Source organism: Neoarius graeffei, chromosome 26 (genome assembly GCF_027579695.1).
Source record: "Neoarius graeffei isolate fNeoGra1 chromosome 26, fNeoGra1.pri, whole genome shotgun sequence".
Taxonomy (NCBI): Eukaryota; Metazoa; Chordata; class Actinopteri; order Siluriformes; family Ariidae; genus Neoarius; species Neoarius graeffei.
The window spans coordinates 14,784,380-14,811,735 of record NC_083594.1 but is presented as its reverse complement, the minus strand read 5'-3'; the positions used below and the strand labels follow the sequence as shown (position 1 = coordinate 14,811,735).

Below are 27,356 nucleotides of genomic sequence, written 5' to 3'. Positions count from 1 at the left end.
CATTGCCTGACCTTGACCTTGAGTTTGATTCTCATTTCGGATTTGTTTGCTGGACTTTTTAATAAAAAACATGAACGTTCACTTGCATCTGCTTCAGAACTGTTTCATGACAGTCATTAATATGTTATCATTTCTACAGCAAAAACCCATTTTTTGGATACCATTACGGAGGATGACTTCACAAAGACATAATTGCTGACATTATGAACCCTTTGGGAAGAACACCCTTCCTTAACACTGATGGAAGGAGTCTCTAGTGCCAGTGCTTTGTAAAAGTCAGTAAGTTTTCCTGCAGGCTTTTGCACGATCTTGTTCCTGAGTAACATGGTGAGGTTTTTTTTTTTTTGTCATATTAACTTCAGTAGACAGAAAAAGAGAGAGAGAGATGCTGATGGATCACTTCTGTAATGTAAGTGATAACAGGAACTGTTATCATGTGCAGAAGAGTTTTATTATAAAAATAATAATCAGCCATACAATCCAAAACGGCAGACAGGACTCATAAACAGTGAACAGGCTGAAGGTCGAGTGAGGCACAAACAGACTATCCAAGGCACAGCAAAAGCAGAATACAAAAGACCAGGAACAGCCATCAGGAGAACAAGATGACAACATGGCTCGGTAATGTGTCACTAACAACTCAATACTTCGCAACCTGAATGAGTGTTTAGTGTCTTTATTGCACCTTAAAGATAGACTGCCTTTCAGATTTTTCAAGTTTAGGTCCTAAAAAGAATTCTGCCTGACACCCAATTATTTTTGTTTCGTGGACCGAAAGCTACTGAATTCAAATCACCGACTTCCAATTTTATTACTTTTCTTTCCTAAAAGAACAATTAATGAATTTAAGGCCACGTGGTCCAACGTTCTCCGCTATTTTTTCCTGCTTCACCATGATGCAATTCAAGATACTACCGTACATCCTGCATCCCATGGTGGGCTTTCCCTGTTTACGCAAGGTATTGTGAGATACAAATTTGAAACAGGAGAGAAAAACGGAGGACGTGAGTGTGAGAATGAAACGTGAAAGACCGACTACAGTAACAGAAAGTGAGAAGAAAAGACATTATGTTGCGAAGGAAAGGAAATGCAGGACCAAACTAATAAATATCGGCGGTCAGCGAGCACCTCGGTGCGATCAGCTGTTCGTTTAGCAACAGAATGATGTAAGTTAGTGTACAGTCAAAGGTAAACCTGTAGATGGCAGTAATGCAACACTGTGGATGCCAGCTGCTGTAAAACCCAAAAGAAGAGTAAGAAGAAGAAGGTAAACCTGCGCATGCGCACACGGACTTCCTCTGTCTGCTTGACTGCGTGAAGCGAGTAATTTCATGCGCATTATTTGCTAGGGAATCCCCTCAAATTAAATAACTTCCCAGCCACAGAATGGCCTGTTTTTTTTTTTGTTTGTTTGTTTGGTTGGTTGGTTTTCTTTTTGAGATATTGCAGAAATAAACGTATCACAATGACCACATTTCAGAGGGATCTAAATTTCACCGATTTTATGAAATCAAAAGGCCGTCTAGCTTTAATCCGCTGCAGGTGTGCTACACAACATTAGATGTAACTATAAAAAGTACAACATGCCATTCTTTTGTAAATTATTTTTTTTATAATATGTTAATAGTTGGCAATTTGCTATGAACATGCATAAAACATGTGTTAATAGGAAAATAATCAACTTCAGGGTGGTCATAGATTTCACTTCATGTCTGGCTGCATCACAGCACCCACTTGTTGTCATGTTTTGGTGATAAATGCTGATGGATGTTTTTTTTTAATTTATCAAAAATCAATCAATCAATAAAAGGTCAAGACAAGAAGCAAATACTGAGCAAACCAAGAACAAAAGAGTGCAGAAAATAAAGACATGGCACGAAGTTTTAGACAGACAACAGCACCAACAGACTAATAACCCCAACAGATGTGAAGCAACTAAAATGAGAAAAAACAGCACTTATTTACAGATAATAATCCCGAGAGAAATGAGGGACATAAATGAAGAAATAAAAATATATGGGAAGGTGTCCTCTGTGGTGGCCATGACGTGTGATTATACATTTTTCTTATATAATTAAAAACTGTTTCATGTAAGCCAATGCAATGACAAAATAAATACAAGTAAAATAAAATAAACATCTTAAATGCATGAATATACTTCATTAAATAATAGGTAGGATTATTTCGGGCTTCATACAAAATGTTACAATCACTAACCACGCCCCTAAGGTGGTCCCAAACATCCCTTAGGCTTGCCACAATGATGAAGTTATGAAATTTTGACAAATGATAAATTGTTATGCAAACAATTGTCTCATCTCATCTCATCTCATTATCTCTAGCCGCTTTATCCTTCTACAGGGTCGCAGGCAAGCTGGATCCTATCCCAGCTGACTACGGGTGAAAGGTGGGGTACACCCTGGACAAGTCGCCAGGTCATCACAGGGCTGACACATAGACACAGACAACCATTCACACTCACATTCACACCTACGCTCAATTTAGAGTCACCAGTTAACCTAACCTGCATGTCTTTGGACTGTGGGGGAAACCGGAGCACCCGGAGGAAACCCACGCGGACACGGGGAGAACATGCAAACTCCGCACAGAAAGGCCCTCGCCGGCCACGGGGCTCAAACCCGGACCTTCTTGCTGTGAGACGACAGCGCTAACCACTACACCACCGTGCCGCCCTGTTTTAATCTTAGAAATAATTTTTAAAAAGCCATATACAGCGGGGAAAATAAGTATTTGATTCACTGCCGATTTTGCAAGTTTTCCCACTTACGAAGAACGGAGAGGTCTGTAATTTTTATCGTAGGTACACTTCAACTGTGAGAGACAGAATCTAAAAAAAAAAATCAGAAAATCACATTGTATGATTTTTAAACAATTAATTTGTATTTTATTGCATGAAATAAGAATTTGATACAATAGAAAAACAGAACTTAATATTTGGTACAGAAACCTTTATTTACAATTACAGAGGTCAGACGTTTCCTGTAGTTCTTGACCAGGTTTGCACACACTGCAGCAGGGATTTTGGCCCACTCCTCCATGCAGATCTTCTCCAGATCTTTCAGGTTTTGGGGCTGGCACTGGGTAACACGGAGTTTCAGGTCCCTCCAAAGATTTTCTATTGGGTTCAGGTCTGGAGACTGGCTAGGCCACTCCAGGACCTTGAAATGCTTCTTACGGAGCCACTCCTTCCACTCTAAAAAGTGTTTTCAGCAGTAGTTGAAGTAACGTAAAGTTCTGAGTGAGTTTCATTCAGATTTCTGCTTTAGTGAAGGCAGTTTACATTTGTGGAGTATATCAACTTGGAATTACACGTTGTTCCCTCAGTACACATGTAACCTGTTATTCTCATTTGAGTGAACCTGCATCAATTAGGTTTCTCGTGATGCTGTGCGTCTGACGTCATGACGTCTCCGCCTTCTCCATGTTTGTTTACCCCTGTGCGCCGCTGTATTTCTTTATTCAACGCATTTAAATAATCGATTTTTGGACGTTTGTGAATCGATTCAGAATCGTTCACATCCGAATCGCGATTAATCTAAAAATCGGAAATTTCCCCCACCCCTAGTTGAGATTGTTAGGCATATCTGTTGCACTATTTTGCACCTTGCTGACAAAGTAAGTTTGCGGTCTTACCAACAGTTACTTATGCATTTTGTGCATATGTGTTTTAAAAAGGACAATTGTGTAATGTGATGGCACAAAAGCTGTGTTGGTGGCCATAAAGTTAATGGTTCTTTACATTTATACAATAAAGTATAAAAAAAAAATCAGATTTTGAGGGTTTTTTTTTTTTATATTTTCAGCCAAATTAAAATTGTAATTTTAGTTATATTTAACAAACTAAAATTTCATTTTAAGGTTACTACAAAAAGTAATTTTAATGAAACCATAGTATTAGGTTAGAAAGGAGCGCTATTTTACTTTTGGGTTATGCAAATTATGGAGTTGGAAAAACGGAAAACTTTAAGTTGCCTTTTAACTTTAAGCCTTAATTTTAAGTTGGATTAATGCAAAACGTTGATTTGAGAACAATTGAATTATTAAGTACATGTGACTTAACTCAATTGTGTTAATCTAACTCATTAACTTAATTTCAAAGAACTTAATTCATTTCGGTGTTACCAATTGAAACAATTCAATTAAGTTGGTCCAAATATTTTCTTTTTCAGTGTTGCCCTGGCTGTGTTTCAGGTCACTGTCATGCTGGAAGACCCAGCCACAACCCATCTCCAATGCTCTTACTGAGGGAAGGAGGTTGTTGCCCAAAATTTCGTGATACATGGCCCCATCCATCCTCCCCTCAATAAGGTGCAGTCGTCCTGTCCCCTTTGCAGAAAAGCACCCCAGAATATGATGTTTCCACCCCCATGCTTCATGGTTGGGATGGTGTTCTTGGGGTTGTACTCATCCTTCTTCTTCCTCCAAACACCATGAGTGGAGTTTATACCAAAAAACTCTATTTTGGTCTCATCTGACCACATGACCTTCTCCCATGCCTCATCTGGATCATCCAGATGGTCATTGGCAAACTTCAGACAGGCCTGGACATGTGCTGGCTTGAGCAGGGGGACCTTGCATGCACTGCAGGATTTTAATCCATGATGGTGTAGTGTGTTACTAATGGTAATCTTTGAGACTGTGGTCCCAGCTCTCTTCAGGTCATTGACCAGGTCCTCCCGTGTAGTTCTGGGCTGATCCCTCACCTTTCTCATGATCAGTGACACCTCACAAGGCAAGATCTTGCATGGAGCCCCAGACCAAGGGAGACTGACAGTCATCTTGAGTTTCTTCCATTTTCTAATAATTGCGCCAACAGTTGTTGCCTTCTCACCAAGCTGCTTGCCTATTGTCCTGTAGCCCATCCCAGCCTTGTGCAGGTCTACAATTTTGTCCCTGGTGTCCTTAGACAGCTCTTTGGTCTTGCCCATGGTGGAGAGGTTGGAGTCAGATTGATTGTGTGGACAGGTGTCTTTTATACAGGTAATAAGTTCAAACAGGTGCAATTAATACAGGTAATGAGTGGCGAATAGGAAGGCTTCTTAAAGAAAAACTAACAGGTCTGTGAGAGCCAGAATTCTTGCTGGTTAGTACAGTAGGTGATCAAATACTTATTTCATGCAATAACATGCAAATTAATTATTTAAAAATCATACAATGTGATTTTCTGGAATTTTTTTAGATTCTGTCTCTCACAGTTGAAGTGTGCCTATGATAAAAATTACAGACCTCTCCATTCTTTGTAAGTGGGAAAACTTGCAAAATTGATAGTGTATCAAATACTTATTTTCCCCACTTAATAAACTCTTTATTAACCTCGCTTGCTCGGTCTTTATGGGAAAATATCAGACCGAGGTGAGGCAGCACGGTGGTGTAGTGGTTAGAGCTGTCGCCTCACAGCAAGAAGGTCCGGGTTCGAGCCCCGTGGCCGGCGAAGGCCTTTCTGTGCGGAGTTTGCATGTTCTCCCCGTGTCCGCGTGGGTTTCCTCCGGGTGCTCCGGTTTCCCCCACAGTCCAAAGACATGCAGGTTAGGTTAACTGGTGACTCTAAATTGACCATAGGTGTGAATGAGAGTGTGAATGGTTGTCTGTGTCTATGTGTCAGCCCTGTGATGACCTGGCGACTTGTCCAGGGTGTACCCCGCCTTTCGCCCGTAGTCAGCTGGGATAGGCTCCAGCTTGCCTGTGACCCTGTAGAACAGGATAAAGCGGCTAGAGATAATGAGATGAGATGAGATCAGACTGAGGTCCTTTTGTATGGGCGTCGTCTATGGCTGTGAAGACTTCGGTCTGATATTTTCCCCTAAAGACCTCACACTCAGTTAAAAAGTAGTTATTATTGAAAAACAGTGTATGACTAACCAAAAATCCTTATGTTCTAAAAAAAAAAATAATAATAATAATAATAAAATAAAAAACTGTAGATGAGCAATGCAACCTGACAAAAAAAAAAAAAACAAGCCATATTTGTGTTATCTCTAAGTTTTAGCAAAATATTGCAGAGTTACATGACAAACCATAGCTGCAGTCCATAAATCAAAACCTTGGGCCAATAATAATAATAATAATAATAATAATAATAATAATAATAATAGGATTGCGCTTAAATCTTATTTCATCCGTTAAATCATTTGTGCCTTATTGACAAAAAATACTCTTTATCTGCAGCAAATCTAAATGAAGCAAATCTGCATTCACTGTTCTGCACGCTGATTCTCAATCAGTAGTGAAAAGTAGTGGCACAGTTCATTATAAAAGATTTACCAGTGCTTTCTGAAGATATCACAGCCTGTCTTGAAATGCTTGATGAATTTTAATAACCAGAGGAGAACGAATGCTCATCACTGTATCAACTAAAGACCACAAAGCTCCCACATATGGTGCATATTATGAGTAATTAAAGTGAATTATTTAGTGCTTGGCCCCTTCAGAAGAGAGAAATGCCATCGCTTAATTCATAGCTGATATTGATTTTTTTGTTTTTTTGCTTGAATGCAAATCCATTCATGGTAATGCAAGCACTTAACACTCTAGATTTCTCAATTCTGATTGGTCAGAAGGTGTTGATTCTTTTTCCATAACAGCATCCCAACAGTAATGAATGGTAGAATGGGAGATTTGCAAAAAAATGAAGAAAAAAAATCTGCAGGAATTGCTTTATGCAGTTGCGTTAACATGGACCAGAAATGTTTTGAACATCTTGTGGAATCTATGCCTTGAAGAACTGAGGCTGTTTTGAGAGCAAAGTGAGGTGCAACCCAGTATTAGGGCATAGTTTTCCAATAAAGTGCTTAGTAAGTGTATACACTGATGTAAATACAGGGCTTTCTCCAAAGCATGGATACATGGTGCTCTGCCACACTGCGTGACGTCAGCACCATGCTGTCACTTGCACACCAAAAAAACCCAAAAAACAAAAAACGGTGTTGCCAAGCAAAACAAACCTCGCCCAGCAGCACTTATTTATACCTATATGTTGATAATGGTAATATTTCTCAATCACCAGCTGTCAGGTTATAGTCCTATGACCTTGAGTTTGATATTTCAAAGTCATTCAAGGTCAAAGGTCATGGTGCCAAATGGTAAATATCTGTCTACCATCAACCGTTTTCAAGTTACAGCCCTCTGAAAATCCATGACCTTGAGTTTGACCTTTCAAGGTCACTCAAAGTCAAATGTCATGGTGCCAAATGAAAGGCCATATGGGAGTTCCTATATGCTCATAATAGTAAACATTTGTCTATTGGCAACCATTTTTGAGTTATAATGGAACATGTGTTATTTTGACTGAAAGGTTGACCTTTCCAGTGACCTTGACCTTCACCTTGACCCGATTACCCCCAAAATTTAATCAGGTAATCTATGGACCATTGCCCACCTACCCCGACAATTTGAAGTCAATTGGTGAAACCGTCTAGATGCTATATTGTTAATAGTCAGACACACAAACAAACAAACAGCACTGATTACAATACCTCACCCCACTTACTCCATCGTGGGTGAGGTCAAAACAAAACAAAACAAACAAACATAAATAAATAAATTGAACAATGCGACGTCCTTTCTGCACCTAAATATCTCCTATTCCCCTCTGGAAATGAGTAATAACTACAGAAATAGGAAGGTTTTAAACTAGTGCTGTCAAGCGATTAAAATATTTAATCGTGATTAATGTCGCGACTGTCATAGTTAACTCGCGATTAATCGCAATTTAATCGCACATTTTTGTCACATGAAAAACCATTGTAATTCTCTTATCAGCATAAAAAAGTGAATTGGCTTGCTCACCTTTCGAACTACGGGGGTACTCGGGGGATCCGAGATCCCCTGAAACAGACATGAGATCCCTTGAAAACATGATTTGGGAAATGTTGGGGGGTCTCTAAAATATTGGCAAAATGATGTTTATTGACATAGCAATCGTGTGTAACGGGAAGCATTTGCATATCCGAAGTGAGCGCGCGATGGAGAGCCGCGCTCTGAGACAAGCGCAAGCACCCCCCCCAAGGGAAAAAAGGGACCCCCCCGAAAATATCGGCATAGTTCGAACACTGGTTGTACCAATGTTTTTTTTTTTTATTGCAGAGCATAACACGTCTTGTCACAGCCACTGCAAAGTCGGGCTGGAGCCGCCGATGGGAAAACGAAACCTAAGCCGAGCACCGTGGCTCTTCAGGGGAGGGCAGAGGACTCTGGCTGTGCAGGGCGTGGCATTACAGTTTAGCTGCTATCATTTTTCTAAGCAAAGTCTCTGTTCCAAGTTCCTGGCAGTTTCAAAAGCTTATGAAAAACCTACATCATGTCACAGAGCGTTAATCTCGCGATAAAAAAATTATCACCGTTAAAATTGAGTCAAGTTAACGCGTTAATAACACGACATTTTTGACAGCACTATTTCAAATGAGTAAATAGGCATATTAGGTGAAAATTCAAATTCAGTCCAAACTGGTTGAAGCTGCTCTCATTGAATTCAGAATTGAATGCAGAACAACGTACTTGTTACAGAATTAAAATGTTTAACCGTTCTTGAGAAATTACAAATCAAAGATTGAAAAAAATGGCTTAATTTTTGAGAAAACCGCCATAATATTATGTATTCGGATAACATGGTACTAAATGGGCCTCGTTAACAAATGAGTGTGGCAGCGGGGGCGTGGTCAAGCATCAGTCTATGAACGGAGGGCGGAGTCAGGGAAGGTAAGTGGCAGAATCACTGCACCTGATGTCAGTTAACCTGTGTTTGTGTGTCTTCCCCAGTGACTGCGCCCTATAAAAGGAGAGAGAGAGAGCAGAGGAAGGGAGCTCTCTCCCCAACCAGACGACTTATGTGTGTGTGCGTGTATGTGTGGCTGGGAGATTGTGAAATCACTGAAAAGTGCAAAAATAAAGAGTTTTGGGAAACTCAGTTCTGGCCTGCCGTACTTCTGTGCTCCACCCACTCGCTCGAAGATCTACAATGAGATTTTTTTTTTCTTAATAACTTTTTTTTTTTTAATTTTCAAGATTTTACATGGAAATTGGCAGCCACATGAATTGGTTCTATACTGAATACAAAGTTTGAAACATTAGTAAAAACAAATGATGCAAATTAGTATTTAATTAGTATTAATTATGCTAATTAGGTTTGAAAAAAAGTTTAATCAGTACACTCTCTTCTTCAAAGTTTCACCAAATGGCTTTATTTATGCAACATAAAGCTGCTCTTAACTTTCATTTATAAATCACAAAGAAGGTGAAATCAATGTTATTTATAAAATATGCATAAATAAATAAGCATTAATGTCATTCACATCTACCATTCTCTATCCAAATAAAAAAGTAATAAAAGAATATTTCTAATCCCCTCTTTGTGCTCTGTAGGGCTTTGTATTTTTCAAAAGTAGGGCCTACTAATGTTTATATGAAATAATATAAATACTTATTTTGATTAAAATTCACAGCTTTCAAGGCGAATCTTGAAAAAAACCCTGTTTGAGCCACATCCAATAAACAATTCTAATTAATTCAATTGACATTGAAACATGTTTCAGACATCTGGGTTTTTTTTTTATATCATTCCAACCACTAAGATCTCAATATTTTTCATCAAAACAACAACAGTTATCTTCTAACATTTGAAAAAAACAAGTAGGTAAAGCTATGAAAACTCACTTCAAAGTCTCCCGTGAATCGTCATGTCAAAACTAGCTGAGGGAAAATTTTGCTGAATACTTCATCAGAAACAGCAAGAGCGAGAGAACATCCCTATAAAAAATTATCTGATTGATATTGATGAGTAATCCAGTCGGAAACTGATCAGAAGAGAGAGAGAGAGAGAGAGAGAGAGAGAGAGAGAGCCTGACCGCTTTCCCGTGACTTAAAAAGCACCGGCAGTTTCCCGAGATCCCACGAGCAGAGAGTGAACTCTGTTGAACTTCAACCTGTCGTTACTCCCAAAATACTGAGCAGATCTTAACAAGATAAATTTCTTTGGAAAGCAGAGATTATAAGCTTTTTAATGATCATGTTCACGATAGAAAATATTCAAGAGTTAAGCAATGACAGATTTGGAAACTTAAAGTGCCATTCCACCATTGGATGTATTCTTTGGCATAAAATACAATATATTTTATGACAACATGACTAGACAGAGAAATCTTTTAGCTTCAAAATGATATATCAAACATAACTTTTTGACAACGACAAGTATATTAATTTTGCGACCAAAGTCACCTACCCTTTTAATTTCCGCGCGGTAGTGAAACGTGATGTCATCGGCAGGTTCCCCTTCTTGTGTACCACATGTCGGTCTATTTTTAGACCAGGAAACCCCCAAAGTGAGAGAGTCATTTCTCCTCGTATATGGGGGCCAAAAAAATTGCGAAAAATTTTGAGTTAATCTTTCAGTTAGCTAGATTTATTGGTCTTAGCTAGATTTATTGGTATTATTTTTATTGCGTTCTATCCGCCATTGCTGATAATATGTGCCACGTCACACGTCACGTGGTACACAAGAAGGGGAACCTACCGATGACATCACGCGCGGAAATTAAAAGGGTAGGTGACTTTGGTCGCAAAATTAATATACTTGTCGTTGTCAAAAAATTATGTTTGATATATCATTTTGAAGCTAAAAGATTTCTCTGTCTAGTGATACCATTTATATATGTTGTCAAAATATATTGTATTTTATGCCAAAGAATACATCCAATGGTGGAATGGCACTTTAAATTGTGCCTGCAGATGCTCATTTTCACAGCACGGCCAGCGAGTGTCTGATATGCCTATTATAATATATAGGTCTAGATTATCCTGGTACTCAACCCAGAAGTGAAAATAAAGGGTTTCGCTGTGTGCACTGACTACCATTCGCAACCACACATAAAAGCAAATTCTAGACCCTGGTCCCTAGATGGCGCTGTTGTGTGATTTGACCTCGATTCTGTTCCTGGCACTACAGTTTTGTGTGAGACTTTTGCCTGTTGGGTTGCAGGTCTGTAGCTGACAGCCGTATTGCTAATTATTCTAATTTCAGCTGCTATATTGTTCAATATTATGCATTTTTTGTTGTGCAATGAAATAAAATATTTCTCTGAATTGACCGTTTCTAATGTTTTCATTTCAAATCTAATTTTGCCCTTGAGATTTTGCCCCTTGCATATTTGACGAGGTAAAAAAAAAAAAAGTTAAATTGTGTCTAAATGAGCCCTTGATGCCACCAGAATGCACCATTTGAAGTCTCTAACTTCAAAATTTTCCAGGAAAGCATGACCCCAGACAACTAGCAACTAGCAACTGGCTCTTACAGGCTGGGCTCCACATCAGTAGCACCGCTCTGATATTTTTTGCTGTGGAAAGCCCTGAAATAGTGTATATGCCTGTATGACAATGCAAATAATGTCAACAATGTAGAAGGATGTCATAGTTGGACTTGATAATTGAGCATAATTGTAATGCAATATCTTTAGAATTGCAGCCAAATTTAGAATTTATAACAATACCAGGAGGCTGAGGATATTTACAAAGCGAAAACTAACTCAATGGAATGTACTTACGTTAAGCTGGAGTGATTCTGTCCACTGTCCGATCACTCTATAACCTGGAGAGCTGTTATTGTTGATCTGGTACTGGAAGAGATCATAGCGACCTGGTGCGTCTCCATTCTGGTTGAACGTCACAGAAGTTCCAGCACTTCCTGAAATAAAATAAATAAATACAATTCAAAAGGTGACAGATTCATTTTGGTGATAATGGTTATCATGGTGGGGCGGCATGGTGGTGTAGTGGTTAGCACTGTCGCCTCAGCAAGAAGGGTCTGGGTTTGAGCCCAATGGCCAACGGGGGCCTTTCTGTGTGGAGTTTGCATGTTCTCCCCGTGTCTGCATGGGTTTCCTCCAGGTGCTCTGTTTTCCCCCACAGTCCAAAGACATGCAGGTTAGGTTAATTGGTGGCTCTAAAGTGACCGTAGGTGTGAATGGTTGTTTGTCTCTATGTCAGCACTGCGATAATTTGGTGACTTGTCCAGGATGTACCCTGCCTCTCACCCATAGTCAGCTGGGATAGGCTCCAGCTTGCCCATGACCCTGCACAGGATAAGTGGTTATGGATGGATGGATGGATGGATGATTATCATGATGTGAATTCAGCAAAAAAAAAAAAAGTTTCAACTTAGATGAGAAGGAAAGTCTGGAGACCCAATTGAGCAGGGAAATTTATATGTGGCCCATGCTATTCTGTTTTCACATTCCATCACATGCATCTACAGACAATCCCAAACACTCCTATCAGCAGAGAAAGGGATCGAGACAGAATCAGCACACTCTGATCTTTCCTTGTTCTGGTATTGCTAGGATATAATACAGGCTATTGCTAGCTCAAAAGACATCTATTGACTATTCTTAATAGGAAAAGTCTTCTTTTGTTGTGGTTAGGAATAAAAAGAACATGCAGCCCTTGGGTGAAGAGTTTGGGCCTGGCACTTATTCGGGTCCCTTGCCTGCTCTTTTGGAAAAGCTGTTGGGTTGGAACAAAACGAATGACAATGATAAGGTCACTCTTTTTTCCTTCAGTTGAATACAGATGAATATTTCTCTTTTGCACACTTTATTAGTTGCACTTGTCAAAGAGTGAACAACTCTCGGAGTTTGCAGATTGCTTGGATGTTAAGTTCACACCACGAGAGCAATAGAGACATTTTTCATGCTAAATTAATTGATTAATGCATTATTGATAAAGGAATAGATATCCAGAAATCAAATCTACCCAAATTTTCACTTGTACTATATTTAGTCAATTGATGTCTGGTGTTGGCAATGTGCAATACAAGGCAATTAACAAGTCTCATCTCATCTCATCTCATTATCTCTAGCCGCTTTATCCTTCTACAGGGTCGCAGGCAAGCTGGAGCCTATCCCAGCTGACTACGGGCGAAAGGCAGGGTACACCCTGGACAAGTCGCCAGGTCATCACAGGGCTGACACATAGACACAGACAACCATTCACACTCACATTCACACCTACGGTCAATTTAGAGTCACCAGTTAACCTAACCTGCATGTCTTTGGACTGTGGGGGAAACCGGAGCACCCGGAGAAAACCCACATGGACACGGGGAGAACATGCAAACTCCACACAGACAGGCCCTCGCCGGCCACGGGGCTCGAACCCAGGACCTTCTTGCTGTGAGGCGACAGCGCTAACCACTACACCATCGTGCCGCCCCCAGTTAACAAGTAATTTAATTTATTAATAATAAATAATAAAGTTAACCCTGTCTCATGTTATTTGGCCTGTTGATAGTAGGCGGGGCTTGTGTCGGACTCGACTCGATTCAATAGTGGACTCGACTCGAAATTTTCTTTCATGACTCGGACTTGAACACTGTGGGCTTGAGACTGGACTCGGACTCGAGGTTTAGTGACTCGACGAGAACACTGGTGTGATACACTCAAATACAGCCCCAACCAACAAATCAGCACCAGAGTTGCTGAACAAATGACAAATATATTCATATAAACATAACATGTTTCAGGCTGGAGTTTCCCCTTCGATTTGGGCAGGTACTAGAAAGGGTTTTTAAGCGAATAACCTTTTCTTGTGCCTTTCTTTTAAAGAGTAAATTTACAGATATAATTTTGAGTGAGACAGAGTTCCACGACTTTTATCTGCATACACTGGTAGCTGCATAAGCCTTGTGCAAATTACAAAAGCAATTGTTGGACATCAAACATGTGCTGGCTGTTTGACTACATTTGGGTAAGTGAGAAGTGTGTAAATTAGGTCTCCTCGCCAAAGGTTTCCTTTAATGAGCTTTACAAGCTGAGAAATCTCTCACTGTTCACACTTCTCCACCTGCTCTCCTAGCCAAAAATGTGGCAGTCTATCTCTGGTTTATTACAGCAGCCATTGTTGTATGTGCTGACCATTTCCCAAAAGAAGCAGCACAAAGGAAGAATGTACAGCAACAGTATTTTTCCTACTTGGAAAATGCTCTCAGGGATTAAATAAATAAATAAAATAAAACAAAACGTGAGGGCCAAGAAGTGATTGAGGCGTGATTCTGAATTGCTCCACAAGAATGAAATGGCTGTGCCACACTGAGCCACGAGGGCTGGGCAATCTGCTGCTGAGCTTTTTGCATTTCATTATCCCCACGCTGTAGTGCCACCTGCTGCAGTTTCGGCTTTTAGTCGGGGAAACTGCAGCAAGAGAAAATGGATGCACAGAGTGTCTCGCTCCTCTCAAACGCTCACAAGAGTCAGAGTGACATGGAACCAGCAAAAACGTAACTATTCTTCTCAAGAACTCTTTGTCAGCAATCATGCAGCTAAATTGCTGCTTCAAAGCCGTTCATGACGTCCCTGTTAACTAGCCTGGTTATGTGGAACGCCGCAAGTGGTTCGAAGGTCCAATTTAGCTGTGTGATTGCTGTGAGGGAGAGATATTCACATTACATTATAAGAGGATCTGAGAGAGACAGACAGACAGACAGACAGAGAGAGCACAAGCCATTAGTCGAGAAATAGTGGAAGCAGTAAGCATTTCTGTTATAAATTGAAGAGACCAACATCCTTGTAACATTATCGAAAGGAAGAAAAACTAGACAGGCACTCAGTACAGAGTGCATACCTCCACCAAGCCACATACTGTATTATGATCATCAAAATCAAATCACTTGAACTTTGGATAATACTAAAGCTGTACACCAAATTTCATCCAAATCCATAAACTACTTTTTGAGTTATAGTGGGAATAGAAAAAAAAAAAAAAACATCCTGGATCCATATACATGTCCAGATTTGCATCAAAATCTAATCAATTGTTCCTTGGCCCATTTGGGGGGGGTTTGAGTAGAGTTTTTATTTCGTCCTCAGTTGGTTAGGCAACACGCTCCGCCATCTTGTTTTTCTCTTCTCATAGTACATGAGCTGATTGCCTAATCATACAGTAGCCATCAGAGCACGTGATTGCTCATATCCAGTGAATGTAGATAGAATAAAAGCATTTATTTAAACACATTCTGAACTAGAAGGGCACTCAGTAGAGTGCATTCCTCCACCAAGCCACATATTATCAGCATCAAAATCAGGTCACTTGAACCTAGGATAATACTAAAGCTGTACACCAAATTTCATCCAAATCCATTCATTACTTTTTGAGTTATAGTGGGAATAGAAAAAAAAAAAACATCCTGGATCCATATACATGTCCAGATTTGCATCAAAATCTAATCAATTGTTCCTTGGCCCATTGGGGGGGGGGGGGGGGGGGGGGGGTTGTTTTTGAGTAGAGTTTTTATTTCGTCCTCAGTTGGTTAGGCAACACGCTCCGCCATCTTGTTTTTCTCTTCTCATAGTACATGAGCTGATTGCCTAATCGTACAGTAGCCATCAGAGCATGTGATTGCTCATATCCAGTGAATGTAGATAGAATAAAAGCATTTATTTAAACACATTCTGAACTAGAAGGGCACTCAGTAGAGTGCATTCCTCCACCAGGCCACATATTATCAACATCAAAATCAGGTCACTTGAACCTAGGATAATACTAAAGCTGTACACTAAATTTCATCCAAATCTGTTCAGGACTTTTTGAGTCATGTTGGGAACAGGCAAAAATATCCTGGATCCGCATACATGTCTGGATTGGCATCAAAATCTAATTGTTCCTTGGGCCATGGGTCACCTTTCCTCCAAATTTCATCAAAATCTGTTCACTATTTATTGAGTTACGTTGGGAAAAGACAAACAAACAGAGGCGAAAACATCACCTCCTCCAGCAAAGTTGACGGAGATATTGTTGAATGTTATCACAGCCATCGTTGACAATGACAATTTCCAGATTTAAGAAAGTGTCAGAGTAAATTAGACTGCTTATTGTATGAAATGCTTGACATTTGAGAAAGAAAACTAACTCTCAAAGTGCAACTGGACTCCCTACGGGCCAACATTTTGTTTAGCAGTATGCTAATCTATCCTGATATGTTTTGACATTGATTTAGCTTGATTGATTTGACACTGATTTAGAAAAAAAAAAAAGTAGTGAATGCAGTTTGATAAAATTTTGAGGAAAGGTGGGCCATGGGCCAAGGAATGATGAATTAGATTTTGGCAGAGGTATAAACTATATGGACTGCCTTTTTAGTTTATCATATTCTGATTATTTTGAGACACAAGCATAATTTTTAATAAATGTTCTGTGATTACCTCGTAAATGGTGCAATTTTGTCTTCATCTAACAAAAACACAGACTTTTGCAAATATAGCCTGTTCAATAGAGTGGCAGCTACAATTATCTCATCTCATTATCTCTAGCCGCTTTATCCTGTTCTACAGGGTCACAGGCAAGCTGGAGCCTATCCCAGCTGACTACGGGCGAAAGGCGGGGTACACCCTGGACAAGTCGCCAGGTCATCACAGGGCTGACACATAGACACAGACAACCATTCACACTCACATTCACACCTACGGTCAATTTAGAGTCACCAGTTAACCTAACCTGCATGTCTTTGGACTGTGGGGGAAACCGGAGCACCTGGAGGAAACCCACGCGGACAACATGCAAACTCTGCACAGAAAGGCCCTCGCCGGCCACGGGGCTCGAACCCGGACCTTCTTGCTGTGAGGTGACAGCGCTAACCACTACACCACCGTGCCGCCCCAGCTACAATTATCGACAGTCCATAATTATCGACACCTTTTCAGATTTCTCATCTCTAGACGCTTTATCCTGTTCTACAGGGTCGCGACCCTTTTCAGATTTACCAATAAAAAACTTTTTTACAAAGGTGAGTTTCAGTTACAACAGTTATTATTGGTTAATTAATCAACCTGAAGACCCGCCTCACCCTTTGATCTTGTTGTCTGATGACAGCTCGTTACCTTAGATGGAATTATATTAGCACAATCAGCAATTTGAGGAAAACCCAGACGTTATCATTGCAGGTGAGCATGGTGGAAAGATCATGGACATGTTTTTACTGATCAAATTCACAGATATTTCATGATCTCCTTGTGGAAACCTACTTTGTTTCTTACACTTTCATTTGACAGTCGTGATTTTGTATCTAAACGCGCATTTGAGAAGTCACATGAGGTGTCGATAATAGTGATCACTTTCACTGGTGTCCACCATTATCGACACCCTGTGGAATTAAGTGACATTTACAGCTGTTATGGATCGATCTTTGTGTAACCTTTTTGAAGTAGATGAAGTACTTTAAAAAAAAATAAAAGTGCTGTGATTTTTAAATTTTTTTTTCTGATTCATAACAGAATGGAATATTTATAGAGTATTTGGAATCCGATTGCAATAAATAGAATTAAACCAGAATTAAATTTCTAGCATATAAAAAAATGACATGCTTGAAATATTCAGATTTTTCTATTCCATTCAGATTTTTTTTTTTTTTGCAGTTTGTTGTAAATATCTACCACATATTACAATTTCAGTAGACATTTTATATTTTTAGATGTAAATTTAAAATCTCGATAAAAAAAAAAAAAAATCAACCTTTGACCTGGATTTTCATGTGGTTACAATATCAATTGCCTGTTGACATTTATTGTTAAACTACAAAACTAGAAATTAATACAAACAACAACAAATGAAGGTGGCACGGTGGTGTAGTGGTTAGCGCTGTCGCCTCACAGCAAGAAGGTCTGGGTTCGAGCCCCGTGGCCGGCGAGGGCCTTTCTGTGCAGAGTTTGCATGTTGTCCGCGTGGGTTTCCTCCGGGTGCTCCGGTTTCCCCCACAGTCCAAAGACATGCAGGTTAGGTTAACTGGTGACTCTAAATTGACCGTAGGTGTGAATGTGAGTGTGAATGGTTGTCTGTGTCTATGTGTCAGCCCTGTGATGACCTGGCGACTTGTCCAGGGTGTACCCCGCCTTTCGCCCGTAGTCAGCTGGGATAGGCTCCAGCTTGCCTGCGACCCTGTAGAACAGGATAAAGCGGCTACAGATAATGAGATGAGATGAGAACAACAAATGATTAACAAAATGTGATCTACGAAAACACTTAGAAAGTGGGTAGAAAGTGGAACAAAAAGATTTTCTGATGCAGGTTAAACATTATCAGTTCATTTGTTACAAACATTAGAATTACTTCATTTACATAAGCACTGACATCGATATATTTATACAAAAGATATTTTGTACTAAATATAAGTCTATGTAAAAGAAATTTCAAATAAAAAACTGTTTTGTTAACTTAATACCACATACCGATTATTTTTTTAGAAATAATTATCTGGATGTCAATAATTGTGGAACGGTGTCGATAACCGTGGACAAAGGTGTCAATAGTTGTGGAACAGTGCATGTGATCTGATACGCTAAGTAATCGGGAATCAACTCATTTTTTCCAAGTGGAAGTTTGAGTAACTATTCATGCGCAATTGACATATTGAAAGTCTTTTCTACTTTTGTAATGGCCAAAAGATTGTTAACGTGTCTATAATTGTAGCCGCAGCTCTAGTACTAATTTGTGAATGTTATCGCTTTTCAGTAAATCTGAGTAAATCACATTGTGGGGCAAAGTGAATTTGTCATGAACATCACCATATTAATACATTTCAGGTTTTATTTCATGTTTTATAATGTTTGTTTGTGTTTTTATACATGCAAATCTTTCACATACTTAACTTCAGTTAATTTGTGGGACTGCCAGACTGTTACAGGAATGTAGAAAAGGAGAAGAACAGGAGAAAATGCTTCACCAGTGAAGGGACAAATGTTAAATGCAGTGACAATGAACAAGATAGAATAGGAAGATCTCAAAGTGTGAAGGGGATGGAATCGAAAGAAAAGGTCAGAAAGATACAAGGGAACAAGATTATTGAGCGCTTGATCTACAACAAGCAGGATTTTGAATTGAATAAGTTATTTTATGGGAAGCCAGTGAAGATTTTAATCTCAAATGTTGTCTTGACATATTGATTTTACTTCTAAAAACGCTGAAGGAAGTCACTAAACTGTAACATCTTCGGTTCATCTTGAAATGTCACAATATCTCACTGATAGATAGATAGATAGATAGATAGATAGATAGATAGATAGATAGATAGATAGATAGATAGATAGATAGAGTGGTGCTTGAAAGTTTGTGAACCCTTTAGAATTTTCTATATTTCTGCATAAATATGACCTAAAACATCATCAGATTTTCACACAAGTCCTAAAAGTAGATAAAGAGAACCCAGTTAAACAAATGAGACAAAAATATTATACTTGGTAATTTATTTATTGAGGAAAATGATCCAATATTCCATATCTGTGAGTGGCAAAAGTACATGAACCTTTGCTTTCAGTATCTGGTGTGACCCCCTTGTGCAGCAATAACTGCAACTAAACGTTTCTGGTAACTGTTGATCAGTCCTGCACACCGGCTTGGAGGAATTTTAGCCCATTCCTCCGTACAGAACAGCTTCAACTCTGGGATGTTGGTGGGTTTCCTCACATAAACTGCTCGCTTCAGGTCCTTCCACAACATTTCGATTGGATTAAGGTCAGGACTTTGACTTGGCCATTCCAAAACATTCACTTTATTCTTCTTTAACCATTCTTTGGTAGAACGACTTGTGTGTTTAGGGTCGTTGTCTTGCTGCATGACCCACCTTCTCTTGAGATTCAGTTCATGGACAGATGTCTTGACATTTTCCTTTAGAATTCGCTGGCATAATTCAGAATTCATTGTTCCATCAATGATGGCAAGCCGTCCTGGCCCAGATGCAGCAAAACAGGCCCAAACCATGATACTACCACCACCATTTTTCACAAATGGGATAAGGTTCTTATGCTGGAATGCAGTGTTTTCCTTTCTCCAAACATAACACTTTTCATTTAAACCAAAAAATTCTAGTTTGGTCTCATCCGTCCACAAAAATTTTTCCAATAGCCTTCTGGCTTGTCCACGTGATCTTTAGCAAACTGCAGACGAGCAGCAATGTTCTTTTTGGAGAGCAGTGGCTTTCTCCTTGCAACCCTGCCATGCACACCATTGTTGTTCAGTGTTCTCCTGATGGTGGACTCATGAACATTAACATTAGCCAATGTGAGAGAGGCCTTCAGTTGCTTAGAAGTTACCCTGGGGTCCTTTGTGACCTCACCGACTATTACACGCTTTGCTCTTGGAGTGATCTTTGTTGGTCGACCACTCCTGGGGAGGGAAACAATGGTCTTGAATTTCCTCCATTTGTACATAATCTGTCTGACTGTGGATTGGTGGAGTCCAAACTCTTTAGAGATGGCTTTGTAACGTTTTCCAGCCTGATGAGCATCAACAACGCTTTTTCTGAGGTCCTCAGAAATCTCTTTTGTTCGTGCCATGATGCACTTCCACAAACATGTGTTGTGAAGATCAGACTTTGATAGATCCCTGTTCTTTAAATAAAACAGGGTGCCCACTCACACCTGATTGTCATCCCATTGATTGAAAACACCTGACTCTAATTTCACCTTCAAATTAACTGCTAATCCTAGAGGTTCACATACTTTTGCCACTCACAGATATGTAATATTGGATCCTTTTCCTCAATAAATAAATGACCAAGTATAATATTTTTGTCTCATTTGTTTAACTGGGTTCTCTTTATCTACTTTTAGGATTTGTGTGAAAATCTGATGATGTTTTAGGTCATATTTATGCAGAAATATAGAAAATTCTCAAGGGTTCACAAACTTTCAAGCACCACTGTAGATAGATAGATAGATAGATAGATAGATAGATAGATAGATAGATAGATAGATAGATAGATAGATAGATAGAGCAGATCAAATGGAAACAGACCAACAAAAATCAATCAATCAATCTGGTTGCATGCTACAAGCAGAAACTCATTACTGACATCATTGTACATTCCATGCGTTGTTCCTAGGACCACATACATGTTAAGATTTTAAGCTGTTAACCTCATCGTAGATATTTGCTTTTGAATTGAAATATATTCATTTATTCTATCTACATTCACTGGATATGAGCAATCACACACTCTGATTGGCTACTCTACTACTAGGATATCAGCTCATATCCTTGGCTTGCAAGTGACGTCAGAGCAAAATAGAAACCCAGATGTCGGCCATGTTGGTGGATATACAACTGTGAGGTCAAGTGACATTCCATACAAAACAGTCACGTGTGCGCAACTCTCTTTGTTTTTCCACTGCTTTAAGCGTTCTTTTAGCTATGCCATATCTTTGTGCTGTACGTATATGGTTGTGGTCACAACAGTACTCGTGACCGTGGCACATTCTGATTTTTTAGAATTATGTCAGTGATTCGGAAAGATGGCGAGGAAACTCTGAGGCTTAGCACGGAGAGGAGACGAGTATGGCTGAACAACATCGGCAGGGCTGATCTAACAGAGGCGAAAACTAAAACAGCTCGTGTTGGCAGTAATCATTTTATCTCAGGTGAGATTCAAAAGCTTTCTCGATAATATCATGGAAGGATTTTATTTCGTGTTGCTAGAATTTTGCTATAAAATGAGCGTTCTCTTGTCGTGGTTCACTCGGTCACTGTTATCATTTTAACACGTGTGTTACCATTTCGCTTCTCGGAGCTCCAGAAAAATTATACAATAGAAACAATCCAGGGCGGCATGGTGGTGTAGTGGTTAGCGCTGTCGTCTCACAGCAAGAAGGTCCGGGTTCGAGCCCCGTGGCCGGCGAGGGCCTTTCTGTGCGGAGTTTGCACGTTCTCCTCGTGTCCGCGTGGGTTTCCTCCGGGTGCTCCGGTTTCCCCCACAGTCCAAAGACATGCAGGTTAGGTTAACTGGTGACTCTAAATTGACCGTAGGTGTGAATGTGAGTGTGAATGGTTGTCTGTGTCTATGTGTCAGCCCTGTGATGACCTGGCGACTTGTCCAGGGTGTACCCCGTCTCTCACCCGTAGTCAGCTGGGATAGGCTCCAGCTTGCCTGCGACCCTGTAGAAGGATAAAGCGGCTAGAGATAATGAGATGAGATGAGAAACAATCCAGACCGGGCACCCACTCAGAACATGGGCTATGTTTCATCCAGGGTCGGAATTGATTCTTTGGCAGCCAAACAAGATAGAATGCGATATCTGGGTACTTGATGGTCAGTAGAAGCATCTTAGCTTCAGAAAAGTCTGACTTTTTTTTAAATAATATGGGTCAAAACCCACACATACTGTATTTCTGTTCTCTTTGTATCAAATCTTCACTCGACCGTTCAAATTGTGGTAATACTGAGAAAATTCAGCATTGCTTACAGACACGCTTTCAGCGGCTGCCATCCTAGTTGCTTTATATATCCACCATCATAGCGGACGCTCATGACATAGCACATTTTGATCACGTGGTTGCAAGTCATCTATACCGTCTCATCTCATCTCATTATCTCTAGCCGCTTTATCCTTCTACAGGGTCGCAGGCAAGCTGGAGCCTATCCCAGCTGACTACGGGCGAAAGGCGGGGTACACCCTGGACAAGTCGCCAGGTCATCACAGGGCTGACACATAGACACAGACAACCATTCACACTCACATTCACACCTACGGTCAATTTAGAGTCACCAGTTAACCTAACCTGCATGTCTTTGGACTGTGGGGGAAACCGGAGCACCCGGAGGAAACCCACGTGGACACGGGGAGAACATGCAAACTCCACACAGAAAGGCCCTCGCCAGCCACGGGGCTCGAACCCAGACCTTCTTGCTGTGAGGCGACAGCGCTAACCACTACACCACCGTGCCACCCATCTATACCGTGAGTAGAGAAAAACAAAATGGTGGAGCGCATCAAGTCAGATATATCACTTTGTTATCAAGTATTTAAAAGAAACATAAATAGCTAAATAAAAGAATATAGTCACCCCCCCCCCCCCCCCCCCCCCATATCACCTGTTCCATACCCCAGCCCAGTTGGTGGTGCCAAACCACCAAAAAACATAAAGAAGAAAATAGCTGAGTGTGTTACTGAACCAACTGAGGACGAAAGAAAGACTCTACTCAAAAACAACCCCCCCCAAAAAAAATACAAAAAAAGCAACAAAATATGGAATAAGAATATTTGATGGTAAGAATGTATATTTTTTATTTTTGAAGAATTATTATTATAACATTTTTCACAAATTGCTCCTAGCTTTTCGCCGGTTTGTTTACATTCTAAGCAGAAATGATTTTGTCAGACATTTTGTATAAAGTTTTTATTTATCAAATTTGCAAAAAGATAAAAATAAAAATCCTCCATTTCTCAAAATCCAGTGAATGTGGATTGAATAAAACACTTATTCCACTAAATATACTCATCATATATGGCTTCTAGCCAACTTGGTGCTACATGTCTCATTGGCTATCAGCTCATGTACGACTCGATTTTGTGATTAACTCTTAAATATGTTTACTTTTGCATATATTTTTATGACTTCTACATTATCAAGTCAGTACAAAAACATTTCAGAGTCCAAACATTTGTTTTCAAGCACAAAATTAAATATTACAGAAAAAAAGTTTGTATCTGAGCAGCATATTCCATAAGAGAGCACTTTTCAGATTAAAAAAAAAAAAAAAAACATAATGAAGGCTACTGGGTTTTGGTGCAAAATTAAGAAGTGAGTGTGACAAAGTGTCCAGAAGAACTGTGGCTGGTTCTGTAAGATGCTCAGTAAAACCTACAGCTCATTTCCGCATAAAACTGCACTCATTGTACCTGAGACTACTTTTTTTTTTTTAAAGCAAAGGGTCGTCTCAGGGCGGCACGGTGGTGTAGTGGTTAGCGCTGTCGCCTCACAGCAAGAAGGTCCGGGTTCGAGCCCCGTGGCCGGCGAGGGCCTTTCTGTGTGGAGTTTGCATGTTCTCCCCGTGTCTGCGTGGGTTTCCTCCGGGTGCTCCGGTTTCCCCCACAGTCCAAAGACATGCAGGTTAGGTTAACTGGTGACTCTAAATTGACCGTAGGTGTGAATGTGAGTGTGAATGGTTGTCTGTGTCTATGTGTCAGCCCTGTGATGACCTGGCGACTTGTCCAGGGTGTACCCCGCCTTTCGCCCGTAGTCAGCTGGGATAGGCTCCAGCTTGCCTGCGACCCTGTAGAACAAGATAAAGCGGCTAGAGATAATGAGATGAGATAAGATGAGGGTCGTCTCACACCAAACATTGACTTTGTATCATTTATTATGGCTTACTGCTGTTTACAGTATTTTTATTTTTAATGTTAAATCATTTCATTATTTTTTAAGCCATTTTTGGTCTACAGCATTTCTTTTGCACATACATACATACATATATATATATATATATATATATATATATATATATATATATATATATATATATATAGTGGCTTATTAGTATGCAGTGAGTTTTTCTAGTTTCCTAGTTGTCTCATGATCTTGCTTGAGGCTACAGTTTTGAAGAACCCTTTGAAAGTTGAATAAAAAACAACAGTAGACCAACATCAAGAGAATGATTTTTCTCCACATGTATGTGCCGAGTCTTTTCATCACTTAACACTAAATCCCCCATGGATATAAATCTAACTGCAGCATTTCAGACATGAAACCTTCTGCTAGACAAACAGTCATTGTCTTACAGTGGAAGCACGTTCAGATGTTTATATAATAAACAAGAGTCATCAGGAGATGACATATCTCTCTGGCCCCCACATGAAACCCCACTCCAAATTTTCCAAAGTTGAATTGGTTGCCATGGAAATATCTCATCTCATCTCATCATCTCTAGCCACTTTATCCTGTTCTACAGGGTCGCAGGCAAGCTGGAGCCTATCCCAGCTGACTACGGGCGAAAGGCGGGGTACACCCTGGACAAGTCGCCAGGTCATCGCAGGGCTGAGACATAGACACAGACAACCATTCACGCTCACATTCACACCTACGGTCAATTTAGAGTCACCAGTTAACCTAACCTGCATGTCTTTGGACTGTGGGGGAAACCGGAGCACCCGGAGGAAACCCACGCGGACAACATGCAAACTCTGCACAGAAAGCCCCTCGCCGGCCAAGGGGCTCGAACCCGGACCTTCTTGCTGTGAGGTGACAGCACTAACCACTACACCACCGTGCCGCCCGCCATGGAAATATGGGAAAAAAAATTCATCACAGAAGGCCCAACTCCTCTAGTCACTTCACATAACTGTCAGGTTCTCATCTCATCTCATTATCTCTAGCCGCTTTATCCTTCTACAGGGTCGCAGGCAAGCTGGAGCCTATCCCAGCTGACTACGGGCGAAAGGCGGGGTACACCCTGGACAAGTCGCCAGGTCATCACAGGGCTGACACATAGACACAGACAACCATTCACACTCACATTCACACCTACGGTCAATTTAGAGTCACCAGTTAACCTAACCTGCATGTCTTTGGACTGTGGGGGAAACCGGAGCACCTGGAGGAAACCCACGCGGACACGGGGAGAACATGCAAACTCCACACAGAAAGGCCCTCGCCGGCCCCGGGGCTCGAACCCAGGACCTTCTTGCTGTGAGGCGACAGCGCTAACCACTACACCACCGTGCCGCCCAACTGTCAGGTTTTGTGAAGAAAAAAAAATCCTTAGTTTTTGAGTTATGCTCCAGAAACTAAAATGTTTACAGATGGTCAGACAGGATGGACGGACAGACAGACGGACAGAGTGATACCTATATCCCTCTGCATTATATGCCAGGGGGATAAAAAGTGAGAAATTTGATTTGCTAGCTATGTTATCCTTGTAGCGCCAATGCAAATTTGGAGAACCAAATAATGGGCACCAAACATGTCCTGGTTGATTGATTGTACAGTGGTGCTTGAAAGTTTGTAAACCCTTTAGATAATTTTCTATATTTCTGCATAAATATGACCTAAAACATCATCAGATTTTCACACATCCTAAAAGTAGATAAAGAGAACCCAGTTAAACAAATGAGACAAAAATATTATACTTGGTCATTTATTTATTGAGGAATGATCAAATATTACATATCATTGAGTGGCAAAAGGATGTGAACGTTCGTTTTCAGTATCTGGTGTGACCCCCTTAGAAATAACTGCAACTAAACATTTCCAGTAACTGTTGATCAGTCCTGCACACTGGCTTGGAGGAATTTTAGCCCATTCCTCTGTACAGAACAGCTTCAACTCTGGGATGTTGGTGGGTTTCCTCACATGAACTGCTCGCTTCAGGTCCTTCCACAACATTTTAATTGGATTAAGGTCAGGACTTTGACTTGACCATTCCAAAACATTAACTTTATTCTTCTTTAACCATTCTTTGGTAGAACGACTTGTGTTCTTAGGGTTGTTGTCTTGCTGCATGACCCACCTTCTCTTGCGATTCAATTCATGGACAGATGTCCTGACATTTTTCTTTAGAATTCGCTGGTATAATTCAGAATTCATTGTTTCATCAATGATGGCAAGTTGTCCCGGCCCAGATGCAGCAAAACAGGCCCAAACCATGATACTACCACCACCATGTTTCACAGATGGGATAAGGTTCTTATGCTGGAATGCAGTGTTTTCCTTTCTCCAAACATAACGCTTCTCATTTAAACCAAAAAGTTCTATTTTGGTCTCATCCGTCCACAAAACATTTTTCCAGTAGCCTTCTGGCTTGTCCACGTGATCTTTAGCAAACTGCAGATGAGCAGCAATGTTCTTTTTGGAGAGCAGTGGCTTTGTCCTTGCAACCCTGCCATGCACACCATTGTTGTTCAGTGTTCTCCTGATGATGGACTCATGAACATTAACATTAGCCAATATGAGAGAGGCCTTCAGTTGCTTAGAAGTTACCTTGGGGTCCTTTGTGACCTCGCTGACTATTACTTGCCTTGCTCTTGGAGTGATCTTTGTTGGTTGATCACACCTGGGGAGGGTAACAATGGTCTTGAATTTCCTCCATTTGTACACAAAAACCCCTGACTCTAAGCCCATGTTTACATTAGAACGTATCAGCGGATCATCAGATTAACGTTTTTAAAACGATTAGTGTGCACACAGCAACACCAATACACGATTTGCGTGCACACAGCAACGCCAATACACGGATACGTTCGGCTCCGCAGGCATCCTGCGCTCCAAATCACTCCGCCCTGAACAGCGAGTGCCCTCTGGAGGGTGCGCACTCCGGCCCTGCGCAGCTCACAGAGCACGCGAGTGAAGTGCACAAGCCACGATTCGGGACTGAGCCGCTGTGTGTGTGATCCCAGCGCATATCACTTACTACTTGCAAGTGGAAGGATGGCAAGCCTAAAGACAATCATAACTACACAATGGGCAGTATTTGCATCAGTATTTGCAGTATTTTCATACTTTTATACTCTTTAATGAAAGATGATACAAGGCGGAAGTCCGCGCCGTTTTTCAGCAGTCGCGTCACATGACCAACGCCAGCGAATCAGGAAGGT

The 27,356-nt window shown here is 40.5% G+C and overlaps 1 protein-coding gene across 1 annotated transcript in view; it reads right to left on the bottom strand.

The window, feature by feature from the left end:
* LOC132874102 (metabotropic glutamate receptor 7) overlaps positions 1–27,356 on the bottom strand; it is a 555,641-nt gene that overhangs the window by 140,374 nt on the left and 387,911 nt on the right. Inside the window, exon 6 of the mRNA XM_060910002.1 lies at positions 11,553–11,692. Within this exon, the coding sequence (XP_060765985.1) occupies positions 11,553–11,692 (140 nt within the window). The remainder of the gene's footprint in view (positions 1–11,552; positions 11,693–27,356) is intronic.